The sequence below is a fragment of the Emys orbicularis genome, chromosome 24 (assembly GCF_028017835.1).
Source record: "Emys orbicularis isolate rEmyOrb1 chromosome 24, rEmyOrb1.hap1, whole genome shotgun sequence".
Classification (NCBI taxonomy): Eukaryota; Metazoa; Chordata; order Testudines; family Emydidae; genus Emys; species Emys orbicularis.
The window spans coordinates 11,733,493-11,757,810 of record NC_088706.1 but is presented as its reverse complement, the minus strand read 5'-3'; the positions used below and the strand labels follow the sequence as shown (position 1 = coordinate 11,757,810).

Genomic DNA, 24,318 nt, shown 5'->3' with positions numbered 1-24,318 from the left:
CAAGCACATCTCACTATAAAAACAATTTTTATGTAAAAAAAAAACCCCAATCAAACCAAACGCCACAACACAGGATACGAAAGGAGACAGAGTCCAAAGGCAAATTCCCAAGAAAACGGTCTGAGAACAAAGGAACTGGCTCCAGACGGATGATAAAAAATAGCAACCATCCAGGCTGGGGACGAGTTTGACTCAGCGGCTCTGACGTAGGCGACTGTATGCGTCATCCATGTAGCACCCAATGCACCTCCCACAAAGGGTTAACCTCACACCCTGAGATACCCCCCCCCCCCAACCTGGGAGCAGGGCTGTAACCCCCCCCATAGAAACCCCCCACTTGGACAGAAATGGGGAGGCTACAAGCTACTTCCCTCCCTCCTGCGCACTAAACAAGCCAGCTGAACGGGCGGGGGCGGGGAGAGAGGACTGGGGCTTCCAGCAGGCGTTGGTGTCCCGCTGGCTCAGGCTCTGTGATTATCAGGCCCAGATTTGGCACCGATGGGCATTTCCAACCCTGCCCCCCAGCCAGCCAATTTAGCGCAGAGGATTCAGGGCCAAGCAGCAGCAGCAGCATCTCCGCTTGGGGAGAGAGAGAGAGAGAGAGAGAGACGCAAAATCGCCTCCCCAACTCCAGGGTGGTAGGAGACAAAAGAAGCACTTGTTGCTTTGTCCGTGCACCATGGCAGAGTAAGAAAAAGGGGAGTCAGGGGAAGAGAAGGGGGGTGTCCCCCTGTATCTGCCACCCCTCTGCCCCCAACCTGGTAACAGTTCCCTTTAGTATCTCCATTCGCACCAGTTTGGTCTCCCACGCGCCCGGTGCCCTCAGTCCAGAACACTGCTGAGATCCCACCGCACTTCCCCTGCATACACCGACGCATGCAGACGGCTGTGTGTGAAAACGGCCATGGGGGACTGCACGTACAACGCGTGGCTGACGGCACATGCAGCGTCCTGCCTACATGTGCTCGGCTGTTGTGTGGCTGAGTCTGCGTGTGGATGCCCGTTTGCTTGGCGTGTGCTGTGGATTTCCACGGGACTGCAGGGCTCACGCGTCCGTGGGCACCGGCGCCTCCCCGCCGAGAGCTCTGCAGGGCTGGGCGGGGGGCGCGCGAGGGCTCAGGGCGAGCACTCATTTGGCTGTCTTAGTGATGATGCGGGCAGAGAAGTCAAAGAGGTTCTTATTGATCTTCCGGAGCGTGCTGACTTCATCCTCCAGCTCAGTCACTTGAATCTTCAGCTGCTCCTGGTCTCCCATCAGGTTCTGCAGGGAGAGGGTGGCAGAGGGGGCTTGGAGAAGGGGTCTCGACTCCCCAGGCCCGAGGGAGGAGGAACTAGCGGGACAAAGTAACCAGGGTCTCCCCAAGACGACAGTAACCCCCAAACCTCTTATTTTCTACCCCCTCATCCCAGGTTCCCTGCCCTGAAGCCTCTCAGCTTGAGACACCCCCTAACCCTGTACTGGGAGGGTTCCCAGGTTTTGGGGAGCGCGTTTAACAGACCTTCCTGGAAGCCTTAGGGAGCACCCTGCTTCCAGGGGGACCCTGTGTGCCTGGAAGGAGATGCCCCCCATTTCATACCACCCTCCACTGCCAACCCTCGCCGAGCCCTGCTGGGGCCCCCCTGGTGTGCGTGGGACTCACCTTTTCCCTCGTCGAGCACATCTGCGAGTACAACCGTTCAGCCTTTTCCAAGTAGCTCTCCCCAGCCCCCTGCAAGGAAACACATTGGAGGGGTCAGTGAGGCCACGACCCCATTGTCTTACCGTCCCCCAAACCCACGGCGGGACCCTGCAGTGCCCAGAGAATGTCCCAGCACCGCTGGCCCCTGGCCGAGCTCATCTGGGACCTCGTGCACACGGGCTGCAGCCACGCTTCCTTTCCGAAAGGGGACGCGGGCGATACAGACGAGATCTCTCCTCCCCGCTCTGCCGTCGGCTGAACAATGCCCACTCCCTTCTCCCCACCCACCGCCCCTGCCCTGGCGCGTTCCCCTCGGTACATCCCCGAGATGAGAAGCAGGATGGTGCTGCAGACTCCCTTTTAGAGTGGGGGGGAGGCCCCATGCTAGCCCCGTCTCCCTGCCATGCACCATCATCCACAGACAGCGGGCGGGAAGCCCCAAGCAGCAGCACCAGCCGTGCAGGGAGCCCCGGGGCCACGCAGACGTCCCCAGGGAGGGTCCCACAGACAGCGGTGTTACTACCACTCTAGATCTCACTCTGGGCAACAGGGACTTTTCCTCCTTGTCCTCAGTGTCCCCTTCGCTCCTTCCCAGGTGCGGAGTCCTCCATTTCCCGGTGCCCCAGGGCCTATGGCTCCCAACGCCACTGGAGCCCAGCTACACTGCCGCTCGCAGGTCAGGGAGAAGCCAGAGGTCGGGTTTTACACACCGCTTTCCTGTCCAGCCCGAGAACTGCCCTTCCCCCCGCAGAACGACCGGGGAGGTGGTTAAAGGTCGGACAGCTGAGCTGGAGTTTGCGACAGCAAACCCCAGCGACGCAGTGGAGCTGGGAGACATCGGTGGCGTGGGGAAGGGGTATGCAATTGCCTACTGGTTAGAGCAAGGGATTTCCCAGCTCTGCCACTGACTTGCTGAGGTCAGCGCAGACTCCAAGGGACATGACCCCCACCCTGCTCCCAGCAGCCCCGTGCCCCCCTAACGTGCTGGGGCACTGGGGCCAGTGCTGACAGAGGGAAGCCAACCCGTCACCGCCCCTTCCTGCAGCACTTGGTGTCACTCATACAGTTACCGACCTGGTCCGACTCTGCTTTGGGATGACCAGATGTCCCAATTTTACAGAACAGTCCCAATATTTGGGGCTTTATCTTATACAGGCGCCTATTACCCCCCACCCCGTCCCAATTTTTCGCCCTCGCTAGCTGCTCCCCCTCCCCTGCATGATGAGCTTTGGGGATCGGACGAGATCGCCGTGGTGGCAGATTCCACACAGCACTGCGGCTCCAGCCGGCGACTGTAACAATCTCGACCGCCCTTGGTGACGTGACTGTGCAGAGGTGTGGCCGGGGGGGAAGGGGACCTACACTGGCACTGCAGAGGTCGGGCACCTTTTCCTCTCCTCTTCCCTCCTGAAAACCTGCTATTGCCCGGTACAATCACAGCGTGTGCGGCTAAGCCCCGACGCCCCACGGTTTCACAGAACCTGAACCGTTATAGCAGAAGGATAAAGCATTGCAGAATCCTCCACCCAGGCTGGACAGAGGCCCCCTGCAGGACAGCACGGCCCTGGATCCCTTTCCCATTCGCACCATCTAACGCCCTCAACACCCCTCTCTCCTTTGCCAGCAATTAGTTCAGAGGCGGAGGGCACAGTGCTAATTAAGCCTTTTCTGCGGGTGGAAGAGCAAGAGAAACTGTTCTTTAATTCCCCTCCACGGGAGGAGCTCCAGCTTCTCAGCCACAATCAGTTAATTAGAAACCCCTCCAAAGCCAGCAATTCGTTAGGACACCCGGGGACAGTAAAGAACCTTCAGCCAAGGTCTGCATAGGAGGAGGGGCGGGCAGAGCAGCTGGGCTCCTTCATTCTGCATGAGAAAGGGGGCATCTCGCAGGGCAGGTTGATGGGAGCTCGGGGGCTTGTTACTGGGACAGGCTGCCAGTGCAGGGTCCTCAGCAGAGACGTCCCCACACCTCTGGGGATAGAACCCAAGAGTCCTGTCTCCCTGCCACTGCTCTAACCACTAGTAACTCACTCCCCTCCCAGAGCCAGGAATACAAGCCTGGAGTCCTGACTCCCAGTCCCCCTTGCTCTAACCTCTAGATCAGCCCAATTTACAGAATGGCCAGTCCCAGGGATGCTGGCCGTGACGCTGGGGTTTCAGGCCGTTCCCATCCACTACACAGGAGTCGGGTATTCTGTAAACTAGGCGTCCGTCAGGTCTCTCCGCCCACCTCCTCTGCTATGCCAGAACAAGCTACCACCTAGCAGCATCAGATCAGCAGGGACCAGCCACCTGCTTCTGCTCTGGCTGGATCAATATCCATCACCCCCCCCAGGCCCAGCTCAGACGCCGGCGACGTTTGCTCCTACCTGCTGGTGGAGGCCGAGGCGCACCGTCACCCCCTCGGCTCCTTGATCCTCGCTGCTCTCGGTGCCGTGCAGGTGTTTGCTGAATTTGGGCAGAGGCACGCCGGGCTTGCTGTCTGGGTTAAACATGTTGGCTGGGGCCAGCGCGATGAAGGCGTTTGTCACTGGGCCTGGGGATGAAGGACAAGGAAGAGCCGGTCACGTTTACACAGTTCAGACGCTCGGGGGTCGCCTGGGCAGCCCAGGAAACGAAAGGAAGGGCCGTGCGGCAGCCAGGACTCCTGGGTTCCCTTCCTGGCTCTGGCAGGGAGCGTAGCTTTGTGCTTAGAGCAGCCAGGGGGACTGAGAGTCGGGACTCCTGGTTCCAAGCCGTAAAAACAACCCCCACCAACAAGCGGATCAAGCCTGGGGAACGACCTTAGTGACTCAAAGGCGTCAAACGCAGGACTCAGGGGGGCCTGCTCATGCAGAGGCCGAGGTCGGGCTGCTTTGGGAAATTAGATAGTGCGCGGGTGCTGGACGGCCCCGCAGGGGGTCAGAGCGGGCCCAGCCTGTTCAGAAAGCCCAGGGAAGCACTCCAGGCGCTGAGGGCTTTGGCTCATTGAAAGGAGGCTGGAAGTGCTTGGGGACTCTCCTGCTTTGGGGAGAGAGCTGATGGTGCGACAGGGATGGAGGGGAGGCGCCTTGTGGCCCCCAAAACTGAAGAAGAAAGCAGGGGGCGGCCTCTGTCTGGAAGTGGAGCTTGCGCCAGGGAGAGGCGCCCAGGCCTCAGCAGCTGGAGGTTATGGGGTTACAGAAGCTGCAATGCTGACACTTGAGGGGAAAGGAGACCCAGCTGGGGGAGGGGATGGTTGGAGCTGGGAAGAGGTGCGTGCAGCAGGGCAGGCTGACGACCCTGCCCCTCTCGCGCACCTTCCACACCCCCCACGCAGGACCCCTGAACATCCACGGCAGCTTCACACATGAACTAGATGAGCTTCCCAACTCCCCCAGGACATGGAGGAAAGTCCCATCCCGCCCCCCAAGCAGACCCCTGATTTGCTTCCCTCAGCTGCTGCAGACAGCTCAGCCCCATCAGCCTCTTCCCTGGGAGATTGGGGTCCCCCCCCCGGAAGTGACCAGCGCCCATCCTGCCCTAATCCACGTGGTGCCGCAGGAGCCAAGGCTCAGGGCGCACTCTCCTTCCACCCACCCCAAGCCTTCCTGCAAGCCGTGCTGGATCTAGGGTCCCCTTCCTGGTGCCCCCCCCCGAGTGTGTCTTTTGGGGGCCCTGGCGGTCGCTATTTAAAAACCAAGCAAGCTGCCAGGAGTCAGGGCCTCACTAGGCCCCTGGAAAAGCTTGGATCGGAGACGTTAAAGAAGTAAAGCACGGGCTAGTGTCAGTACTTTGCTGTGATGTACAATGTAGACAAAGGACAAAGCCTGGACCCACTTTGGCCTTTCTGCCAGTAACCTGGGGACCCCGAAGATCATGGGGGGAGGGGTAAATGTCCTCTTCCCCACCCCCCCCCGTAGTGCCAGGCCTTGCAGGTGCAAGCTCCCTTTGCAGACGGGGAGCGACTCCCCCTGGAAAGAGCACCCCATCCCCTCTCCACACGGTGTGCAGCTGGGAAAAGGCTGCCTGGGTGCAGCAGAGCGCAGCGGGCCGGCTGTCCTCTGCAGAGCGAGCCATCCATCACCGGCCTGCGCCTCGCAGGCACGATCGGTCACCCACTCATTTGGCAGAGTTAATGAACGCTTTAATTACTGCTTTTACCCACACAGGCAACTGGTTTCCATCAGTCGTCCTGCCCCAACATTCCCTCCCCCCCCCCCCCCCCGCATCCATCACCCAGGCAAACACACACACGCATCCATCACCCAGGCAAACACACTTCCAAATTCTGCCTCCCCAGCCCAGAAGGCTCCCATATGCTCTGGAGTAGCAGGTGCGAGCAGCTGCAGCCTCCAAACTCTGCTCATCTAGAGGGGTGGGGAGAGGGGGGTTGCGTGCGGGGCCAGAACAGCACAGCGGTGGCTAATTAAAAACAAGCTCGGTGCATCCCCCCACGTCACTGCTCCATGCAGCTCGATAGCACGGGAGGGGGGGGGGGAATTCAGGGGGTAGACGGCTAAGAGGAGGACAGAGACGTTCCCAGCTGAGTGTGGCAGGCCAAAGGAATGAACGAAGGCGGCTGTGGATGGAGAGAAATGCAGAGGAGAAGGCTCTTGCGCTGACCAAGTGGCGGATGAGGAAGAGACAGAGGGAACAAGGAGGGGAGCAGATCGAGACATGGCCCAGGAAGGTTCTTGCCAGTTTTGAAGTGGGCCCTGAACTGAACGCTACTGTGGGTCTCTCCCCAAGGGAGAAGGGCTGAACATTTGTCAGGGGTGGGTGGGGGGGTTGCTCCCCAGCACCATCCCCAAACCCAGGCTGATCAGAAATCGCCATGGACTCGGGTCCCGCTCACAGGGGGACATGGCCAGGGCTGGCCCTAGGTACCCCACGAGGGGGAGCGGGTAACCGTGGGAGACAGCGTACCCAGCAGCGCTGTGGTCTAGACACAGCAGGACAGTTAAAGGCCTTGCCTCTCCGGCTCAGAAGCAGGCCTCCCCCTGCCAAGGGCTGCTCTCCGAAGCCACCCACTGCCACCATGAGACTTTGTTTAAAATGTTGCTCCCCCCGCCCCAAGCCGACAAACTTTGAAAGCATCCATTAGATTAGCCCCAGGGTCCCCAACAGGTCAGGCATCTTCACAGGAAGGCAATTAGCAAGGAGCGCAGAGAGACCACAAGTCCCCAGAGCCGTCATAAATTATCCCGAAGCTCCGGCGCTGCGCCCAGTCCCTGTTCCCTGCCAGACTGCTGCAGAGCCTGGTAGCCACATGGAAGGAGCAGGAGACTCCTTCCCAGAAGCATTTAGTGATGGACGTATCAGCTATCGGCCAGCGAGCGGCTTCCTGCCAACGTGGCCACAGGGACTCGGTCGAGTAACCATAAAGGAGATGACTTACCAGAACACTCCCTCTGCCGTGCAAACACCCGGAGGCCCTAACCCAGGGCAGAGTCTCCAGAGTCCCCGCTCGGTGCTTTAGTCCCACGGCCGCCCCCCTCCTCAGATCTCAAAGTGCTTCACAAAGATGGAGCAGCACCATTCGCTCCATTTTACAGATGGGGAAACTGAGGCACTGGCTGGGGAAGTGACTTGTCCAAGGCTGCAAGGGGAGTCAGTGGCCGCACTGGGAACAGAACCCAGGAGTCTGCCACCCTCCCCGCTTTCTCCATTGGCAACTCCTCTGCTCTTGCCCTGGGCGGAGCCCAAATTCCACCTCCCGGGCCTGTCAGGACGAAGGTCGCTCAGGGACGTTTCTCCAGATTTGACGCTGCTCCCCCCGCTCTCCCACCAGCGTGTGTGTTTAGCGAATGCTAAGGCAGGGGGCTCAGGGACAGGGGAGCCCTGCTGGGTAGCCCTGCCTGGAGTCGCAGCTCATCACTCAACAGCACCTAGCACCAACTCCTCAGAGTCCATCCATCCACCCGCGCTGACAGGCTCTCCTCCCAGCCTGCCACGGACGAGCAAACCTTACGGGAAAGGCCCCTTTGCCCGCCCCCTCTGCCCCTCAACATATTGGCGTAACATCCTTGGTCATCTCTAGCTGGCAGTCGCAGCCTCACGCTGCCCTCTGACTCCTCGGATCTATTTCCGGCCTCCTCTGGGGTTTGTCTCTTGTACTTCACTCTCCATCCCGGCTTGGGGGCAGCTCTCTCCTGCCCTTTGCACGGAGAGCATCATTCTCCCGACTGCTCTAGCCCGTAGGTCACCAGAACGTCAGCTACTGGCCCCAGCCACGTCAGCCAGGCCTGTGCTTGTCTCTACCCCTCGTGGGCGTGCTGCAGGACCACAGGGTCAGAGCACCGGTTTATGGGATGGATCTGGCTCCTGGCACGAGGGATGGCAGTGATCAGGGAGGGGGAGGGAGAGACCATTGGAAAGTCCCACAGCTCCAGGAAGTGTAGCGGTGAATCCCGGCCTTTCCGCGGCACGTCAAGCTCGCTCGGGCCCTCTCCTGGGCAGATAGACGAGGAGAGCGCCCAAGTGGGGGCGGCAGCGCTTCCTGCATTAAATGCTCATCAGCTCCCCTTTATCCAGGCTCAAGCCTCTTCGACTGGGTGGGTGCGTGGGAACACTGGGGGTCAGGCTAGGAATAGCAGGGGCCAGCCTGGTTCCTGCCGGCCTCACCCCATCATTCCCAGTGCCCTCAGGGGCGGGAGCTGCAACAGGGGCGAGCAGGCTACACGCGTTATCTCCGAGCCCAGCTGCCCCGGGCATGGGCGAGACTGCTTAAAAGGAGCAGCAGCAGCCGCCCCTTCAAGACGTGGGACCGTAGCAGGCTGCACTTCCACAGCGTCTGAGGCACGGGACAATTCACCCTCTCGCACACAGTCCACCCGCCCCACTCTAGCTGGGACCAGGGGAACAATCCAACTTCTCGTCCTGCATGGGATCCGGACGAAGCAGGAAATCAAAGCCCCGCTATCATTCACCTCCACGGTACTTCAACGGCTCGCATGGTTTCAACAACTGGCCTAGGCGGGCATCGCCTGCAGCTCCCCGCCAAAAGGGGGCTGTATTATCAAGCAGGGCTACAGATGATGGGGGGCCGGCTAGCTAGGCGGGGAATCCTTGTGGGGGTGGAGGGGGGGGATCACCATTCACACCTACCAGCCTGCTAGCAACAAGCCCATCTAAAGAGCCTGGGCTGGCAGAGGCTCCAATGCGTCATGTTGTGCTGAGGCTGCTAAGTGAAGTATTGGGCCCGGGTCACCCTTCTGCCCATCCCCTCACGCCACTGTCTCCCCCCGAGAGCACGGAAACAAGCAGTAACGGATGATGGCAATGTGGAGCAAGGCCTCGGGACACGGCCACCCACACCCTCACAAGAAGGCAGAGGGAGGGGAGATGCCTTCTTCTCTAGCCACGTCCCAGTACAAAACCCCTGGGCATTAGCATCCTCCCAGGCACTTGGCTGACTCGGGAGCGGACGGACGGTAAGAACCCGGCCCAAGCTCTGCCAACGCCTTGCCATGCAGCGACCCACCTGCTACTCCAGTAGGGCATGAAAGCCTCACCACGGAGCCCCTGGGTGCATTCGCAGCCCGGCTCAAGGAGCCCACGGATCTGCATGTTCTCAACAGCTGCAAAAGCGGCTGCGAGTGGCATCCCACGTGGGCGGAACTTATTTTGTGGGCGGAGCTTGGAAAAACATTACCCCTCCCCTTCCCCACCTGATTCCTAAAGAGCAGCTGTGGGTGCCTCTCTCCAGCTGTCAACTCGCCAGGGGAGCGAGGGGGTTAAGCCACCCCTAGCCCCACAACAGTAGGCTGAGGTCTCAGCTCAGACTGTCCCACACAGGGAAAACTGGCGCAAGCCGTTTGCTCCTGGCTCGCTTTGCTACGATCTGCAGGGTCGCATGGCGGGGAGGGAGGGCTGCGCAGGGTCCCGGTCACCTTTGTGATTCACCGTCCGCAGGCACTGCTTGCTCTGGATGTCCCATAGCCGGACTGTTTCGTCGTGCGAGCCGGAGAGCAGCAGGCTGCCGTCCGTGGAGACGGACAGACAGGTCACCTGGTTCCTGTGGACAGAGGGACAGCGGTGAGGGACCAGGAGGGCTTGAGTGGCTGCGCTGCCCCGTGCTCGTGGCTGTGGCTGGTGGGTTACGGAGACACAGTGGGGACGTGGGGACTGGGCTGGAGGTTAGGAGAGAGGAGCAGGGTTGAAGTAGACACAGGACACCCCACTGGCTGGCCACCTCCACTCCCCATAGGCGGGCTGCCTTGCCGTCCAACGGCTGCACAGTACGGTCCAAGCCCCTCCTTCCCGGGGTTGGAAGCACATCAAGGCGCCTCCTAGTTCCGCGCTCTGGCTAATGCAAGGAGTGGCCCGGACAGACCAGCATCCTGCTTTCCTCCCCGGGGTCACCGCAGAGGCGGGGGGGTTCCTTGGGACTCCAAGGCCTTGCTGGGACACAGGCATGGAAAGGGGAGGTCACTAATCAGCTACTGACTCAGGAGGGGAGCAGCACTGACGGGCGCCCCTCCGCCGTACACCCCAATGCATGCCCATCATTCACTGCAGACCCTGGGGTTGCTGAGGCTCCGCCCTCATTCCCTGACATGCCCCGCCCAGTCCCTCCGGGCTCCACCTCCTCTTCTCCTCCAGCTGCTCCCAGCCTCTTCTCCCCCATCGGAGGGGTTCAGTGGTGGTGCCAGTCCCAACAGGCCAGGTACCCTGGACCTGCCTGGCTCTTTAGATCGCAACGAGGCAGGGACTTGGTTTAACAACAAAAATCATGGAGCTGGCACCATAGGCGGCGACTCCGTGGGTGCTTCGGGGCTGGAGTACCCATGGGGAAAAATTAGTGGGTGCTCTGCACCCACTGGCAGCCAAGCTCCCCGCCCCCCTCCTCCTCCCCTGAGTGCACCGCGTCCCCGCTCCCCCGCCTTCCTCCCAGCGCTTCCCACCTGGCCGCCGCCAAACAGCTGTTTGGCAGCATTAGCACGCTCCGGGAGGGAGGGGGAGGAGCAGGAACGTGGTGCACTCAGGGGAGGAGGTGGGGAAGAGACAGGGCCGGAGTGGGGATTTGGGGAAGGAGTTGGAATATTGGCAGGGAGGGGACGGAGTTGGGGTGGGGACTTTGGGGAAGGGGTTGGAATGGGGGCAGGGAAGGGGCGGAGCCTCAGGGAAGGGGTGGAGTGGGGGCAGGGCCAGGGGCAGAGAGCGGGTCAAATACCCACGGGAAAGAGGGGAAGTCGGCGCCTATGGCTGGCACGATACGTGCCGTACCTCTCTGCTTGTGGGAACAGAACCCACATGGCCCAACTCCTCCCCGAGCCCACTCTAACCACTGAACAACACTCCCCTCCCAGCCCAGGAGTCCGGCATGCCTGTTCCCCTCTGCTGTCTAAACACTAGGTCACACGCCTCCCAGAGCTGGGAATAAAATCCAGGAGGACCTCGCTCCAGGTCCTCTGTGGTAGCCACTGAATCATACTCCCTTGCGGAACTGGGCACAGAACCCGGGTGCCCTGACTCTCAGTCCTCTCTCTCTGCACCACTAGACTCTCCTGCTCCCACGAGCAGTGGGGGCGAATGGCTGCAGTACAACCGCCCTCCCCTGGGTTATTTCTCATCTGGAATTCAGCTCGGTGCGTGGAGCTTGCTGCTGCCGCCTCCGGCTCCCAAGAGGCCATTGAGGGAAGAGGAGGCGGCGGCGTAACATCACGGCGGTGTAACATCACTGGCGTGACCTGGTGCTAGGGAGGAGCTGGTGTTGGGAGCGGGGTGCTATTAGAGACAGAGCAGCTGTAAGAGCCACGCCTCACCTGTGCCCCTTGAAGATCTTCCCGTTCTCCCGCTCCGAGTGGAAGGCTCGGTCTCTCTGAACAGGCTGCGAGAGCCAAGGAAGGAGAGAGAGAATTAAGAAGAGAATCAACCTGGCCTCTTTCCCTCTGCGGAACTGCAAGCGCCTCCCTGGAGCTCTGCTCAAGGGGAGAGCAGGACAGGGACAGAGCTGGATGTGAACCCCCTCCCAGGTCTGGCCCCAAGCTCATTTCAGGCCTTGGGTTGTTGCAATCCCATGTCAGGACGGCGACCATCACAACACGGCGCAGCATCGCCCGGGGTTACGGCCCGGGACCAGTGCAGACAGGCAGCCTGAGCTCCATAATCCATTGTCCCTTGACTCAGAGTTCGCCCCCTCACAGAAGCGGAGGTGAAGGGAACGTGCTCTCTTCTGCAGCGGTGTGTGTGTGTGTGTGTGTGTCTCCGTCCGTCTGTCCAGCGGACGGACACACGCACTGGGACACACGCCCGGCGGGACACCCGCCGCCCAGATGGCCCCTCCCAGATCACTCACCCAGGCACAGAGGTCGACCTGAAAGATGGAGCCGTCCATGCCACCACAGAACATGTGATACTCGGAGAGGTCAAGGGTCACCGCCATGATGCCCACATCGAAGAGGACAGAGAGCAGGAGCTCTCCAGAGGAGATTTCCCAGAGCTGGGGGGAGGAGGCGGAGACAGAAGGGTTAATTAATTGTTTAGGAATAGCATTATTAGAACATGTCCTTCCTTAGCACCTTCCAGCAGGGGGTCTCGCAGCACTTCACCAGCATTCACTAACCTGCCTGGGAAGGAGCAGCAGCATCACCCTAGGCTACAGATGGGGAAACGGAGGCACAGACCCACCAGCCCAAGGTCAAAGCAGAGAGTCCTGACCAGCCCTGTTCTCCTCACTAGACGACACTGCCTCCAGGATACAGATGGGAACCAACGCTGCTCAACACAGAATGGTTACCCAGCCTCCTGCACTCCCCCTCCCTTCATCCACTCCCAATTAAGCTGCCTGATCGGTCCAGGCTCCCTCCTTTTATCTATGCTCTAGAGCCATCTCCCCTTCCTGGATGCTTTTCATTCTCCCCAGAAATCACCGTCCAAGAGGGGTAGCATTGCTTAGTGGTCAGAACAGAAGGCTGGGTGTCCCAGCTGCATCATGGCCTCACTGCATGGCTGGACAAGCCCCTTAATCTCTGTCTCCCTGCCTGTAAAACGGGGATCATATCATCATATCCCATGGCAGTTTCCCCTCCTAGGGACCCACCCGAATATTTTAATGTCCTATGCTGGAACTGGCCAGGCTCAGAGGGCCTGGCCCCGTACTGCAGCCTGCATGGCTCGGTGCTCCTGCCGGATGGAGGGATTGCCAGCTGGGTACGACTCAGAGGGCTCTAACCAGGCACCTCCCCGGAGAGCAGGGAAGCTGCCAAGCGCATGGTGACATGGGTTTGAGGTGACAGAACAGCTGCTAATGTTCAGAGGAGAAACCCCATTAGGACTGGCAGGTCTGAGTCACCGGAGAGAGTGCCAAGGACCTGAACGGACTGCAAACGAGAGAGGCTAGAGCTTAACCCTTTGGGAGCCGCACATGCCCTCCAGGGCACCCAGCAGCGTGGAAACCACAGGCCGGGTCTCCGGAGCTGTCAGATCCAGGCCTTACCTTCACCGTCTGGTCGAGGGAGGAGGTGGCCGCTCGTGCCAGGGGGCCTCCGAAGCCGCAGCACAGGTCTGTTATGGGCAGGCTGTGTCGAGACCACACGTGGCGGGGCTCCGGGATCTGGGAGTGCTCCACCTGCAGGGTGCTGCCATGGGAAGAACAGAGTGTGTGTGTGTGTGTGTGTGTGTGGGATTTAAATGCAGCAGGGACAGCGCAGCTGCCACGCGAGGGAGCAAGGGCTGCGGTGGGGATACAAGCTCCAGGGAGCAGCAATGCAGCCGGGGGGAGCATGAAGGCTCGGCTGCCGACACCTGGGACGCCAAGCTGGAGAGGGGCCTGGGCCGATGGTTCACTTTGCGCTGGGGACAAGGAGTAGCGCCCCCTCCAGCTGATTAAGCCAATGACAGTTTCCAAGGGGAGCCAGGCCAGGTCCCCCCTCGGCTGGAGGCCCTACGGGGATGCTCGTGGGAGCCGGGGAAGGGAACGAGTCTCCGCAAGAGCGACCTCAGCATCGTGGAGATGCTATTCAACCGCAGCCAGGAGACCAAGATCAGAGCTTGCGACTGTCCCCGGCTCGGAAACGTCTCAGCCGCGGCCTCCTCCCGCTTGCGCCACTTCGTGGAGCCATCAACGGGCAGGAGCCCCCACCCCTGAGACGACGGCAGGGCTGGCATCCTGCTGGTGCAGTCAGGCATAGCTCCTTCCCGCCCCCCCGGAAGTATTCAGGTGTCCAGGACGTTCTAGGCTCGTCTGCCTCCCCAAAGCAGCCGCAGCAGGATCCAGGCTGTTTGCCACGTGGCCCAGGCTGGGGTCGGGTTAGGACGCTCAGGGATGGCAGCCTGGTCTTGTTTCCTAGATCGCGGCGCAGCAGAAGCCATCCTGCGACCAGCGACTGCTACTCCCCCCATCCAATCCCACCCCTCCCCTCCCCGGTGTCTGCACCAAGGTAAAGGGTATTGAGGCACAGGTGCTGCGTGCCCAGCGGCCGCGCAGGGTCAGACTGGTGCCTACGGTTACAAGTTAGTTACCGACATCCCCACCCAGGGAGACTCACAGCTGCCAAGCACTAGCTCAGACCGCATGCCACACCCCTTCGCCTCTGTGACGGGCAGGTGGGACCCAGCCCACAGTAGGAGGGGACGGGCCGGTCAGCAGCAAAGCAGGCGTCCCTGAGACAGAGCAGGGAGAGGTCTCCTATACGCTCTGGTGGACTTCACCCCCTTTCCAGCCAGGGTAGGATCGCTCCCTGCCATACATGAAGCATTTTGTCCATTAGCCATAAGAATCCTTTGCCCTTCTCTAGTGCCTTCATCAGAGGATCTCAAAGCACTTTACGAACATTGACTTAACATCAGCCCTCCCTTGGGCGGCCCTGGCGTGTGGCTCCATTCAGCAGACGGGGACAAGCACGACACCAGACAGGGGAAGGGACTTACCCAAGGTTCCCGGCAGGTCAGTGGCACAGCTGAGAACAGACATCTACAACCTTGTCACCCCAGCCCCCCTGCTGTAACCACTAGACCACACTCCTCTCCCAGAGCTCGGAACAGAGCCCCCACTCCCCTCCCCGAGCTGGAAAGCGAGCCAAGGAATCCTGGCCCCCACTCTCCTGCTGTAGCTAACTAGACCATGCTTCCCTTGGAGAATTGGGACTATAACCAGGAGTCCTGTGTCCATATACCCCTGATCTAGCCACTAGACAATGCTCCCCTCAGAACTAGGAATAGAACCCAGGCATCCTGTCTCCCAGTTCTCCCTCCCCCTCGTTACTAGACAGCATTCCCCACTCAGAGCTAGGGAGAGCACTCCGGCGGTCTGACTCCTAGTGCACGTGACACCAACACACACACACACACACACACACAGACAGGTGGTTCCTGCATGTGTCTGGTTACACGGAGTGTGCTCCTTGGGAAGGGGCCTTTAACACCAGCAGTTTCCTCGTGTGCAGGAAATATACCTGGCCAGGAAGGTGTATCCAACCTGTTTATCTGCGTGGGCGTTTTCCTGCCTGCTTCTCCTTGGTTTCTATACGTTGGCTTTAAAGGACAGAACATCCCTGGTGGAACAATCGAGTGCAACCCCTCACCGGGGAGAGAGTGAACAGCACCTGGCCCCACTCCTACTTCGCAGCCAGACAACAGCCCGAGGCTCCCCACAGCCACGGCTCCTGCACTGGGCTAGACAGCGCCCCCGGGTGGGAGAAGCCCAAATTTCCACTGCTCCCCGGCACCGGTGGATGGAGCCCCAGCCCCCACTGCAATGTGACACTACCTGTAAAGGTTCCACACCAGGACCAGGCAGTCCTTGCCCCCCGAGAGAAAGTGACTGCTGTCGTCGGTAAAGCAGAGGCACGTGAGGTCTTGGTAGTGTCGGTTCAGGATGGCGAGGAGGTTCCCGCTGGAGACCTGGAAAGCAAAAGAAAATGAACACGGGAAAGCCCCTAGACTTCCCAGCCCTCATTCCTTACTGGCCTTGGAGCAGCGTCTAAAAACCCCCATCAAGATCCCACTGAAAGCAGCAAAGAGGACAGTCCCTGTTCCAGGGAGCACACAGGCAGGATGCAACAGGTAGACAAAAGAGCTAAACAGCGTGTGCGTGCGCGCGGCTGACCTTGCTTCGTTCATCTGCGGACTTGAACAGGATGAGCTGGTACTTCACTTCGGGAGGCTGCCCTCCCGCACTCCCCAAACTAACCTGTCATTTCAAAAGAGTCGCTCGCCCCCAGGGTTGCGAAGAGACCCTTCGAAACGCGCCTGAGCGTAACTGACGCAGCGATGTCTGCTTGTGTCTGCAGACAGCTTGAAACAAGTTTAGAGAGGTGAGAACTGTCCCCCGTTAAACTCAGCGGGATTAGTCTCTGGAACCTAATGTCAGTGAATATATCAGCATGGATGCCTCTTTTGCTGCAGATCAAATGACAAAGAAATAGAAACTAACATATGATTCTCCCAAGCTCCACCACCACTAGCTTTTCTCCCTAGTTTATTGCCAATGAAGTTGGAGATTTGGGGCCCTAGGATGTTCCCACCAAGAACGGCCACGCCTCTAAAAACACACAAGTTCATTTCCCTGAGATCTAAATACCAGTGCAGCTGAAAGAGGTTTTCTGATCAAGATTATTAGACCCTTCTATTGCACATAAGATAGTAGGTGATGGGGGCAAGGGTGCATCTCAGAGTTACCATTACTGTCCCTCTGGGTTAGGTTCCCCAAAGAATAAGTTGCACCCCGACCCTGGTTCCCTGTCCTGTGGGGTCGCAGGGGATGTCGGGAAGGAATTCTCCCTGCACTCATCTGGGCACAGCTAATTACACGTAAGGCTGGAGAAGCTGCGAGCCCACACAGGGATGCCGGACAAACACATTTCCGGGGACATAAAGAGGACAGCTGCGGGGCTGAAATATTCGCTTCACTCCCTCACTCTCATTAAGTCCAGGTGAAAGGCTACCAAGGGCAGAGCCCTGGCTGGGGCTCGGCGGAAACAGGACTTCAAAGAAACTGGGCCTCAGTAGTTTTGTTCAGGGCTGAATTATTCAGCTTTCGCTGGTTGGCACGAGGTGAGGAACAGGTCCTGCTCTGGGTGACAGAGGGCTCAAGTCGAGAGGGCTGGGAAGGATCCATCTATCTAGGTCCTTACCTGCCTCACAATCTTTAATGTGCTGAGAGTGCAGAAGGGCAGTGCTGCTGTTACCCCATTTTACAGATGGGAAACCGAGGCACAGAAAAGAGAAGTGACTTGCCCAAGGTCATGCAGGAAGCCTGTGGTGGAACTGAAGTTGGATCTCCCAAGACCTAGACTAGAGCCCTAACCCCTGGGCTCGCCTCTCTCTCTGGGATGGCGTAGGCAGCCCAGCAGCAGGTGTGAAACGCTATACTGCCTGGGACCGGAGGGGCCATGCCCTGCTCAGCCCTTCAAGGCAGGTGAACCGAGCACCACGCAGCCCATTGTGTTCTGGTCTCTCTGACGCATCCTTACAAACCAAGATCCGTTTGTTTTGCCCACACATTAGAGAGCCCACTTTTCATGGCAGTTTGCTCCTGGCATCCTTGGCGGAAGTTTCTCTCCCCTACGCTGCTGCCTGCTGTGCTGGACTTGGCTCCGAGAGGTGGCCGCATTTCAGCCAAGCTGGGTGCACATCAGCGTCAAGTTCTTTGGGATGCTCTGGGAGAAAAGGTTGCTAAAGGTGTTCCCTGAGGGCCTGGCAGGGAGGGAGCCACACAGAAGAGACAGATCCAGTTTCCAACTTGCTTTCAGATTTGTGCATAAAAAGAAGCCAAGCCATGATGAACTGGAGACTAGACGGACTCGCTGTTAAGGCACGAGACTCCTGGGTTCCATTCCCAGCTCTGGTTCTGTGCGGCCTCAGAAAAATCCCTTCCCCGTGCCTCGGTTTCTCCATCTACCCAACGGGACAAAACACTTTCCTATCTATCGGGGGTGGGGAGTGGTTTGCGAGGTGGAGTGAGTCAGTACAAAGTGTTTTGAGAGCACTGGTTGGAAAGGGCAGTATTTAGTAGATACAGCCCGGTAGAGAGCAGCTCACAGCATCTGTCACGGAGCTCCTGTGCGCCCAGCATTCCCGACTCAGCACTTGGATTGAATTATTATTTTAACTATCAGGGGGTAGCCGTGTTAATCTGTATCTACAAAAACAACAAGGAGTCTGGTGGCACCTTAAAGACTAACAGATTTATTTGGGCATAAGCTTTCGTGGGTTTTTACCCAAATAAATCTGTTAGTCTTTAAGGTGCCACCAGACTCCTTGTTGTTTTAACTGTACCACGAACACATTTTAAAAGCAAAATTTGATAAATAAATATACAGCTGCTCAAATAACGAGGCTCAGAAACATCCCCTGGGATTGACAGCTTTACAAGTTAGACACTTCGCAGTTTAGCTCTGGGGCTGGGACCAAGTCATGTCTTTCTTATTTGCCCTAGGAAGCGTTTAGCACATTTTTGGGCCCTGCATAACTACTAAAAAACGCTGCAATCATCAACACTTAAGGACCAAAAGAACTTTTAATTCAAAGATCTCAAAGCTCCTAAGAGGCAGGCAAGCAGCATGATCCTCCTTTTGCCAATGGGGAAACTGAGGCACAAAGAGAGCGGCTATGCCAAGGTCATCCAGCAAGTCAGTGGGCAGAGCAGGGAATAAAACCCAGAAGTCCTGACTCCTGGCCCAGCTTATCCTGTCAACAGATTGTCAGGATGATCAAAACAATTGTAGATTTCCCTTTAAACTGTGTCCCTACACACCAGCCGCTTTGGGTAGCCTCAGCTCTGAGCCCAAGGATGGAACGGGCCACAGGAAATTAAGCTCCCCTCTGATCTGGGGATGATCAGAACCAGCCAGCACCTGTCACCAGCCCTAACCTCCCATACAAATATTAAGTGGGGAAAAAGAGTGCTCACCAGAGAGGAGACCCAGCACCCTCTCATTGGGACGCCTGGCAGGGCCCCTTTCTCCCCTTACATAGAAGAACAGGCTGCTGGAGCAGCCCAGGGAGGGAGGGGGGAGAAGCATCTGCTCACACAGCTGGCTCCGACCCCCCAAAGTGTACCTGACAGCTTCACACACCCATGCGCAATAAAGCAAATGCCCTGCTAGAAAGGCAGCCCCTGCCCCCTTGTGGCACTTTCTTGTAACTGCACAAAGGTGGTTTCCACACAAGCAAAGAATTCCTAAATTATTTGTAACTGGCCTAGAAAGTCCTCAGCCAGTCAGAGAGCACAGATAATGTGTAATTACCGATGCCAAATGGGATGGGACTTTTCAGTAACTGGACCGTACGCAAATCTCTGCGCTCGGATCGGCTGCTGTCCCTGGAACTCAGTGTCATACGACAAACACGTGCCTCAGTTTCTCCCCCTCAAGGATTGCTGGGTCCTTGTGCCTCCTTGGAGCTTAAATTCTTTTTTTTTTTTTAAACCCAGTTAAGTCTCAAAAATATTTAGTGAAACTTTCAAGCTGGCTCCCAGCTTACCAGACAGTTCTGTGCCCATAACACATGGCACTCCTGGTTTTTTCACATGCCAGGGAAAAGCCATGAATGGATCAGAAGGCCTAGAACAAAGGCCTAGGGCCCGTTTGAAGAATCGGACCCGTGGCACCATATATTTCAATTCACCATTTCCTGAGCTAATGCACACCTTGGCCTTTGGAGGCAGAGCATGGCCTAGTGGTTAGTGCAGGAGCTAGGACTCCTGGCATGTACTGAAGGCCCTATCACTGATTCATGGTATTACCTTGAGCAAGCCCCCAACTCAATGTCTTAGCTCACAAATGGGCGTAATATCCTCCCACCCCGATCCCAGGAGCACTGTGGAGTTTCATTAATAAAGCGTTTTGGATGAAAGGCATTCAAGAGTTCAGGTTGTGTTCATTTTGCCTACAACACAAGTCTAGTTCATGAACAGGAAGCACCCTGAAGCGATCATCTACATAACCAAAGTACCAACCAGAAGTCCTCTCTTTATTAAGTGCCAACGTGCTCAGTGTTGTACTCGACTGACAGTTCTTGCCCCTATGGGAAATGGAAGACGGAAACTGCACAGTCAAGCTCATTATAGCAAATATATTTTATTTTTCCAATAGCCTATTGAATGAACTTGCTTCACTGTAATGGTGGCAGCTTTTTATTGGGGGTTCTTTACCGATATGTGGTCTCATTTCTAACTCAACAGCCTATCCAGCTGCTTCCAAGCAGCCCTCAGACTTCTTACCTCCCACAGATAGATGCTCTCAGCAATGCCTGCCAGGATGTAGAGACCATTAGGGGAAGCTGTCAGGCAGGTCACCAGCCCAGGGCAGATGATCTTCTGCTGGAGTTGGTCCTAGGAGTACAAAGAATGCAAAGGGGTATTAGCATTCAGTGAGTGGGCAGAGATTCACTGGGGGTGGGATAGGATCTGGGAAGAGGAATTAGGACCCAGATTTAATTCCAGTCCAGGCTGTTGGTCTATTCTGATCAAGGAGATGAAACAATGAAGAAAACATTAATTCACAGTTGCTTTGTAAATATGTAAAATACGTAGCTAGTAGAAAAGAGATAGCAGGAAAGCAAGCGATGTCCAACTAGGTGTGGTGTGGCCAACTCATGATCCGTGTAGAGACTGGGTCCCAAAAATTAATGCACCAGTCATAAAAGGGGTAGTCCAATGTAAAATAAAAGGTGGATCTGGCAGTTTGCTTTCAAATGTGTACATAAGCTAATTAATACTTGTATATTTTAGATGTGTGGTATACCCTGCACCCACCCCACGTGTAAGTCCAATCAGCTCCGGGTAATTTAATTATATGTCAACAAAAAACAGTATGTCAAGTTCAAAGTCAAGCTGAGTTCTTTAAAAAAAAGAAATAAATTAAGTCTTGGATAAGGTCATAGAGGCTACCCCAACATACGCCGTAACAGGGAAGCCATTGTTGAGAATATCTGATTTCCAATGTTTAATGCGCTTCCTTAATACATGGTTGGTTTAATGCGCTTCCTTAACACAGGGTTGGTTTCTCTGCCTGTCCCACTGGAGTTTGCAGATGAAACAGAGAAAGGATAAGGGTGAGAAAGGAGCTGAGGAGGAAGATGATGGAGCAGCACAATGGAGCAGAGGAGGAAGATGAAGGACAGACAAAGGCTCTCTCCACACTGTGGTTAAAATTGTACTAGCAACAAGATTGCTAGGGACTTTGCTGGTTTGGTTTCAACTACCAAAGGGGTGAGAGATTCAGCTAAAGGGAAAGTTGGACAGATCTCGGTTTCCCTTCTCTCCTACCCCACGAGGTTTCAGCCGCTGGAGGTGGAAGGGGTGTTGAAAGGAAAGGGATTTGAATACAATTCTGCTCCATTGATGGGGAATCCTGGAGGCTCAGCAGAAAGCAGCCCAGAGGGTAAGGAGATCATAGAAAAATTAAAGAAATAAAATAATTTGAGCCCCCTGATTAATGGGTCTAACGCTGCCTCCTGGTGGATGCTCTTCTCTAGTTCTGTGGAGAAAGGGAGCTGATGGGAGCAGAATAAACCCTGGGATCGGGGTGAGGAAGGGTCTGTGCATGAAGATATCTGGGCTGGTTGATTTTTTGCTCTACAGCTCAGCGAATGGGAGTGACAAAGGACAGGAGATTCCAGGTTTGGGGCAGAGGGTTAGGCCTGTGACAGGCAGCGGTCTCATCCTGAAGGCTGATGAACATCAACGCAACCTGCAGCCAGCTGGGGCTATTCTGTGCGGCTGGTGGAGTGGGGGGCAGCTAGGTTGGAGCAAGTGGAGGCCCCATTTTTGGCTGGAGTTAGGGTGACCAGATGTCCCATTTTAAAGGGATAGTCCCGGTATTTGTGCGTTGTCTTATATAAGTGTCTATTGCCCCCCAACCCCGTCCCGATTTTTCACATTTACTATCTGGTCACCCTAGCTGGAGTGCAAGAGGCAGAGTGTGGAAGTTAGGGGACAGGAGTTCTCAGGCTCAGGAAGAATCTCTCTGGTACGTTTCACTGCAACTCCCCACACTGGAGAACTCTCCAGCTGTGCTGGGGATTATCGGGGGTCCCTGGGATGCCCCATGGTGGCAGTTCCCGGTACCTTTTTCTGCAGCTCTCCTGGGGATGCGGAGCAGATCCTAGCTTTGGGGAGCTCAGAGGAACCCCAGGCATCCTTTTCTACAACTTCCGGGGGGCGGGGGCAGGCAGAGAGACTGCCGTTTTTCTCAGAGTGCCTGGCCCTGGTGAAGTCCCAGGCTGTCTGGAGGCTTTCTGCACATCTCCAGCACACTGTGTGGGAGATGGGGCTCTCGGGCTCTCTCCTGGGGTGAGTCCCTGGTATCAGGGGGGCATCCAGAAACAGGGAGAATGGGTGTCCTGTCTTTCATGAGAGGTCATCCCACTCACTGGGTGGAGGGATCCCAATGGGGGCTTCCAGACCCAGAAAGTTCTTCAGGACCTTTTGATAAAGTCCCAGTACTGGGCGGGGAGTGTCCAGAGGGAAGGGGGCCAGGGGTTGCCCATGCTCAAGCAGAGCTCTCTGGGGGGAGCTGACACTTGCTGGATAAGGAGTCTGGAGATGGGGTGTCTCTGGGGCTGCTCCTGCCCAATGAAGGCTTCCACAGCCCCTTGCTGGGGTTTCTCAAGAGCTTCACGTGCTGGGGGGGAAGGGGGTGTCTCCCCAGGAAGGTTGTTAGGGGGAGGAGAGCTCCAAGGTGGGTTCAGGGGGAGTGCCAGAGAAGGACTCTGAGGTGGGTCCCTGACTGGGGGCACTGGTAGGGAGAGACTCTGAGGCAATGGGGTCCCCGAGGGGGGGCACTGAGGTGGGGGCCCAGGGGTGCAGCCCAAGAGGAGGGAGCTGATCAGGGGTGGGGGCTCCCAGGGGGGGCAGGGCCCAGGGGCAGGTCCGAGGGGATTGATCTGACGGGGACTCCTGGGGGGACGGGGACTCCAAGGGGGGGCAGGGCCCAGGGGCGGGTCTGAGAGAGTTGATCAAGGGCAGGCTCTCAGAGGGGCGGGGACTCCGAGGGGGATTCCAGGGGGGGGGCAGGTCCGAGGGGATTGATGGGGGGGGGGGGCTGAGGCGGGAAGCCAGGGGCGCAGGTCTGAGGGGGTTGATGGGGGGCTCCCGGGGGGGCGGGGTCTCCGGGGGGTATCCCAGGGGTTGATGGGGGTGCTGAAGCAGGGGCCCGGGGGGACAGGAGACAGGCCCGAGGGGGTTCATCGGGGGGTTCCCGGGGAGGCGGAATCTCCGGGAGGGTATCCGTGGGGGGGGGCAGGGCCCGGGAGCGGGTGAGGGAGTTGATCGGGGGAGCTAAGGCGGGGGTCCGGGGGCGGGTCTGAGGGAGTTGATGGGGGGCTCCGGGAGGGGCAGGGGCCGGGGCCGGGGGGGTTGATCGGGGGGGCTGAGGCGGGAGCCTGGGGGGGGGGTCTGAGGGAGTTGATCGGGGGCGGGGGCTCCAGGGGCGGGTCCGAGGGGGTTGATGGGGGGGGGGCTCCCGGGCGGGCGGGGGCAGGCCCGGGGCGGTTGATGAGGCGGGGGCCCGGGGGCGGGTCCGAGGGGGGATGATCGGGGGAGCTGAGGCAGGGCCCGGGGGGGGGCAGGGGGCGGGTCTCGGCACCTTTCTCTGCAGCTCCCACACGTTGATGTAGCCCTTGCCCAGCTGCGCCCCCAGCAGGTGCTCCCCGCCCAGCAGCGCCAGGCCCCGCGCCCCGCTGTTGCCGCCCCGGTAGCCGGGGAGCGCGGAGCCCGAGTGCAGCTCCCACACCGAGCAATTGCTCAGCGGCCCGGCGGCGTCCGTCACCAGCACCACCTCCATGGGCGCCGCCATCTTCTCCGGTCCGCCCAGACCAACGAGAGCGCCGCCGGCCTAAGAGCGGCCGCCGCTTGACAACGAGGCGCCGTGCCACCAAAAGGAAGGGTGGCTCAGGCGCCTCCCTTCGCAAGGGGCTGCGTCCGCCCACGTGCGTCTAGAAGCTAAGCAGGAGGCAGTCGGTCCCAGCTGTGGATGGGAGACCCAGAAGCTGTGATGGGTCCCCCAGCAGGGGGCGCTCTTTTGAAGTTAGTCTGATTTCAATGCCCCACTGGGGTGCTGAGCAGCATGGGGTGGGGGCTCTGCTCTCCCCTCCTGAGCACCGCCCTCCAGTGCTGCTGGGAGCCCAGCCCAGCACTAGGGGTGTCCTTCTTCAGGGAGTGGAGTGGTCGATGCTGCAGGGGGTGCTCTGCACCTGCACAATTCGACTTGCTTGGTGGGTGTCCCTGGGCCAAGCTTTTCCAGGACTGGCGTAGTAAAGGCTGTAGCAAGTCAGGGTTGATAAACTTAACTTCCAGGGCTGGATAAAAGGGGTGGGTGCATTTCAGGAGAAGGCTGGGCTGGGACTGCACGGAGGTGGATTCCTGCAGACCCCTGGTGTAACTAACTCACTGCTGTTACAAGGGAGAGCCCGGGACCCCTGAGTTATCTGGTGAATTCTTACGCTAGTTTGCCTGCATCAGGGCTAATGTTCCATCCACCTCCTCCCCACCCCCACCCGCCAATCAATCTTCCTCCCCCTTTTTTTCCTGCAGGCATCAGGATTTATTGGCTACTGCCCATTGCCTTGTTTCACAGGTCAAAGGTCGCTCGCTCAGCCAGACCCTGGAGCTAAATCATATGAAGATGCAAGTGACCTTTACCTGGAATGAAGAGTGGCCGGTTGTGGAAATTATGGGACAGGAAAGAGTGTGAACTTCCCCTAATGGTTTCAACACTCGTGTGTATCAGGT

The 24,318-nt window shown here is 58.0% G+C and overlaps 1 protein-coding gene across 1 annotated transcript; it reads right to left on the bottom strand.

The window, feature by feature from the left end:
• Positions 1–1,129: 1,129 nt before the first annotated feature.
• Positions 1,130–23,383, bottom strand: WDR18 (WD repeat domain 18). Its single transcript, XM_065422289.1, has 10 exons — positions 23,174–23,383; positions 19,807–19,917; positions 15,352–15,485; positions 13,081–13,222; positions 11,941–12,084; positions 11,408–11,472; positions 9,533–9,657; positions 4,049–4,215; positions 1,641–1,709; positions 1,130–1,261 (listed from the first exon to the last, which is right to left on the bottom strand). Exons 1-10 carry the CDS (start codon positions 23,381–23,383, stop codon positions 1,130–1,132), a joined length of 1,299 nt encoding a protein of 432 aa, XP_065278361.1.
• Positions 23,384–24,318: the final 935 nt, after the last annotated feature.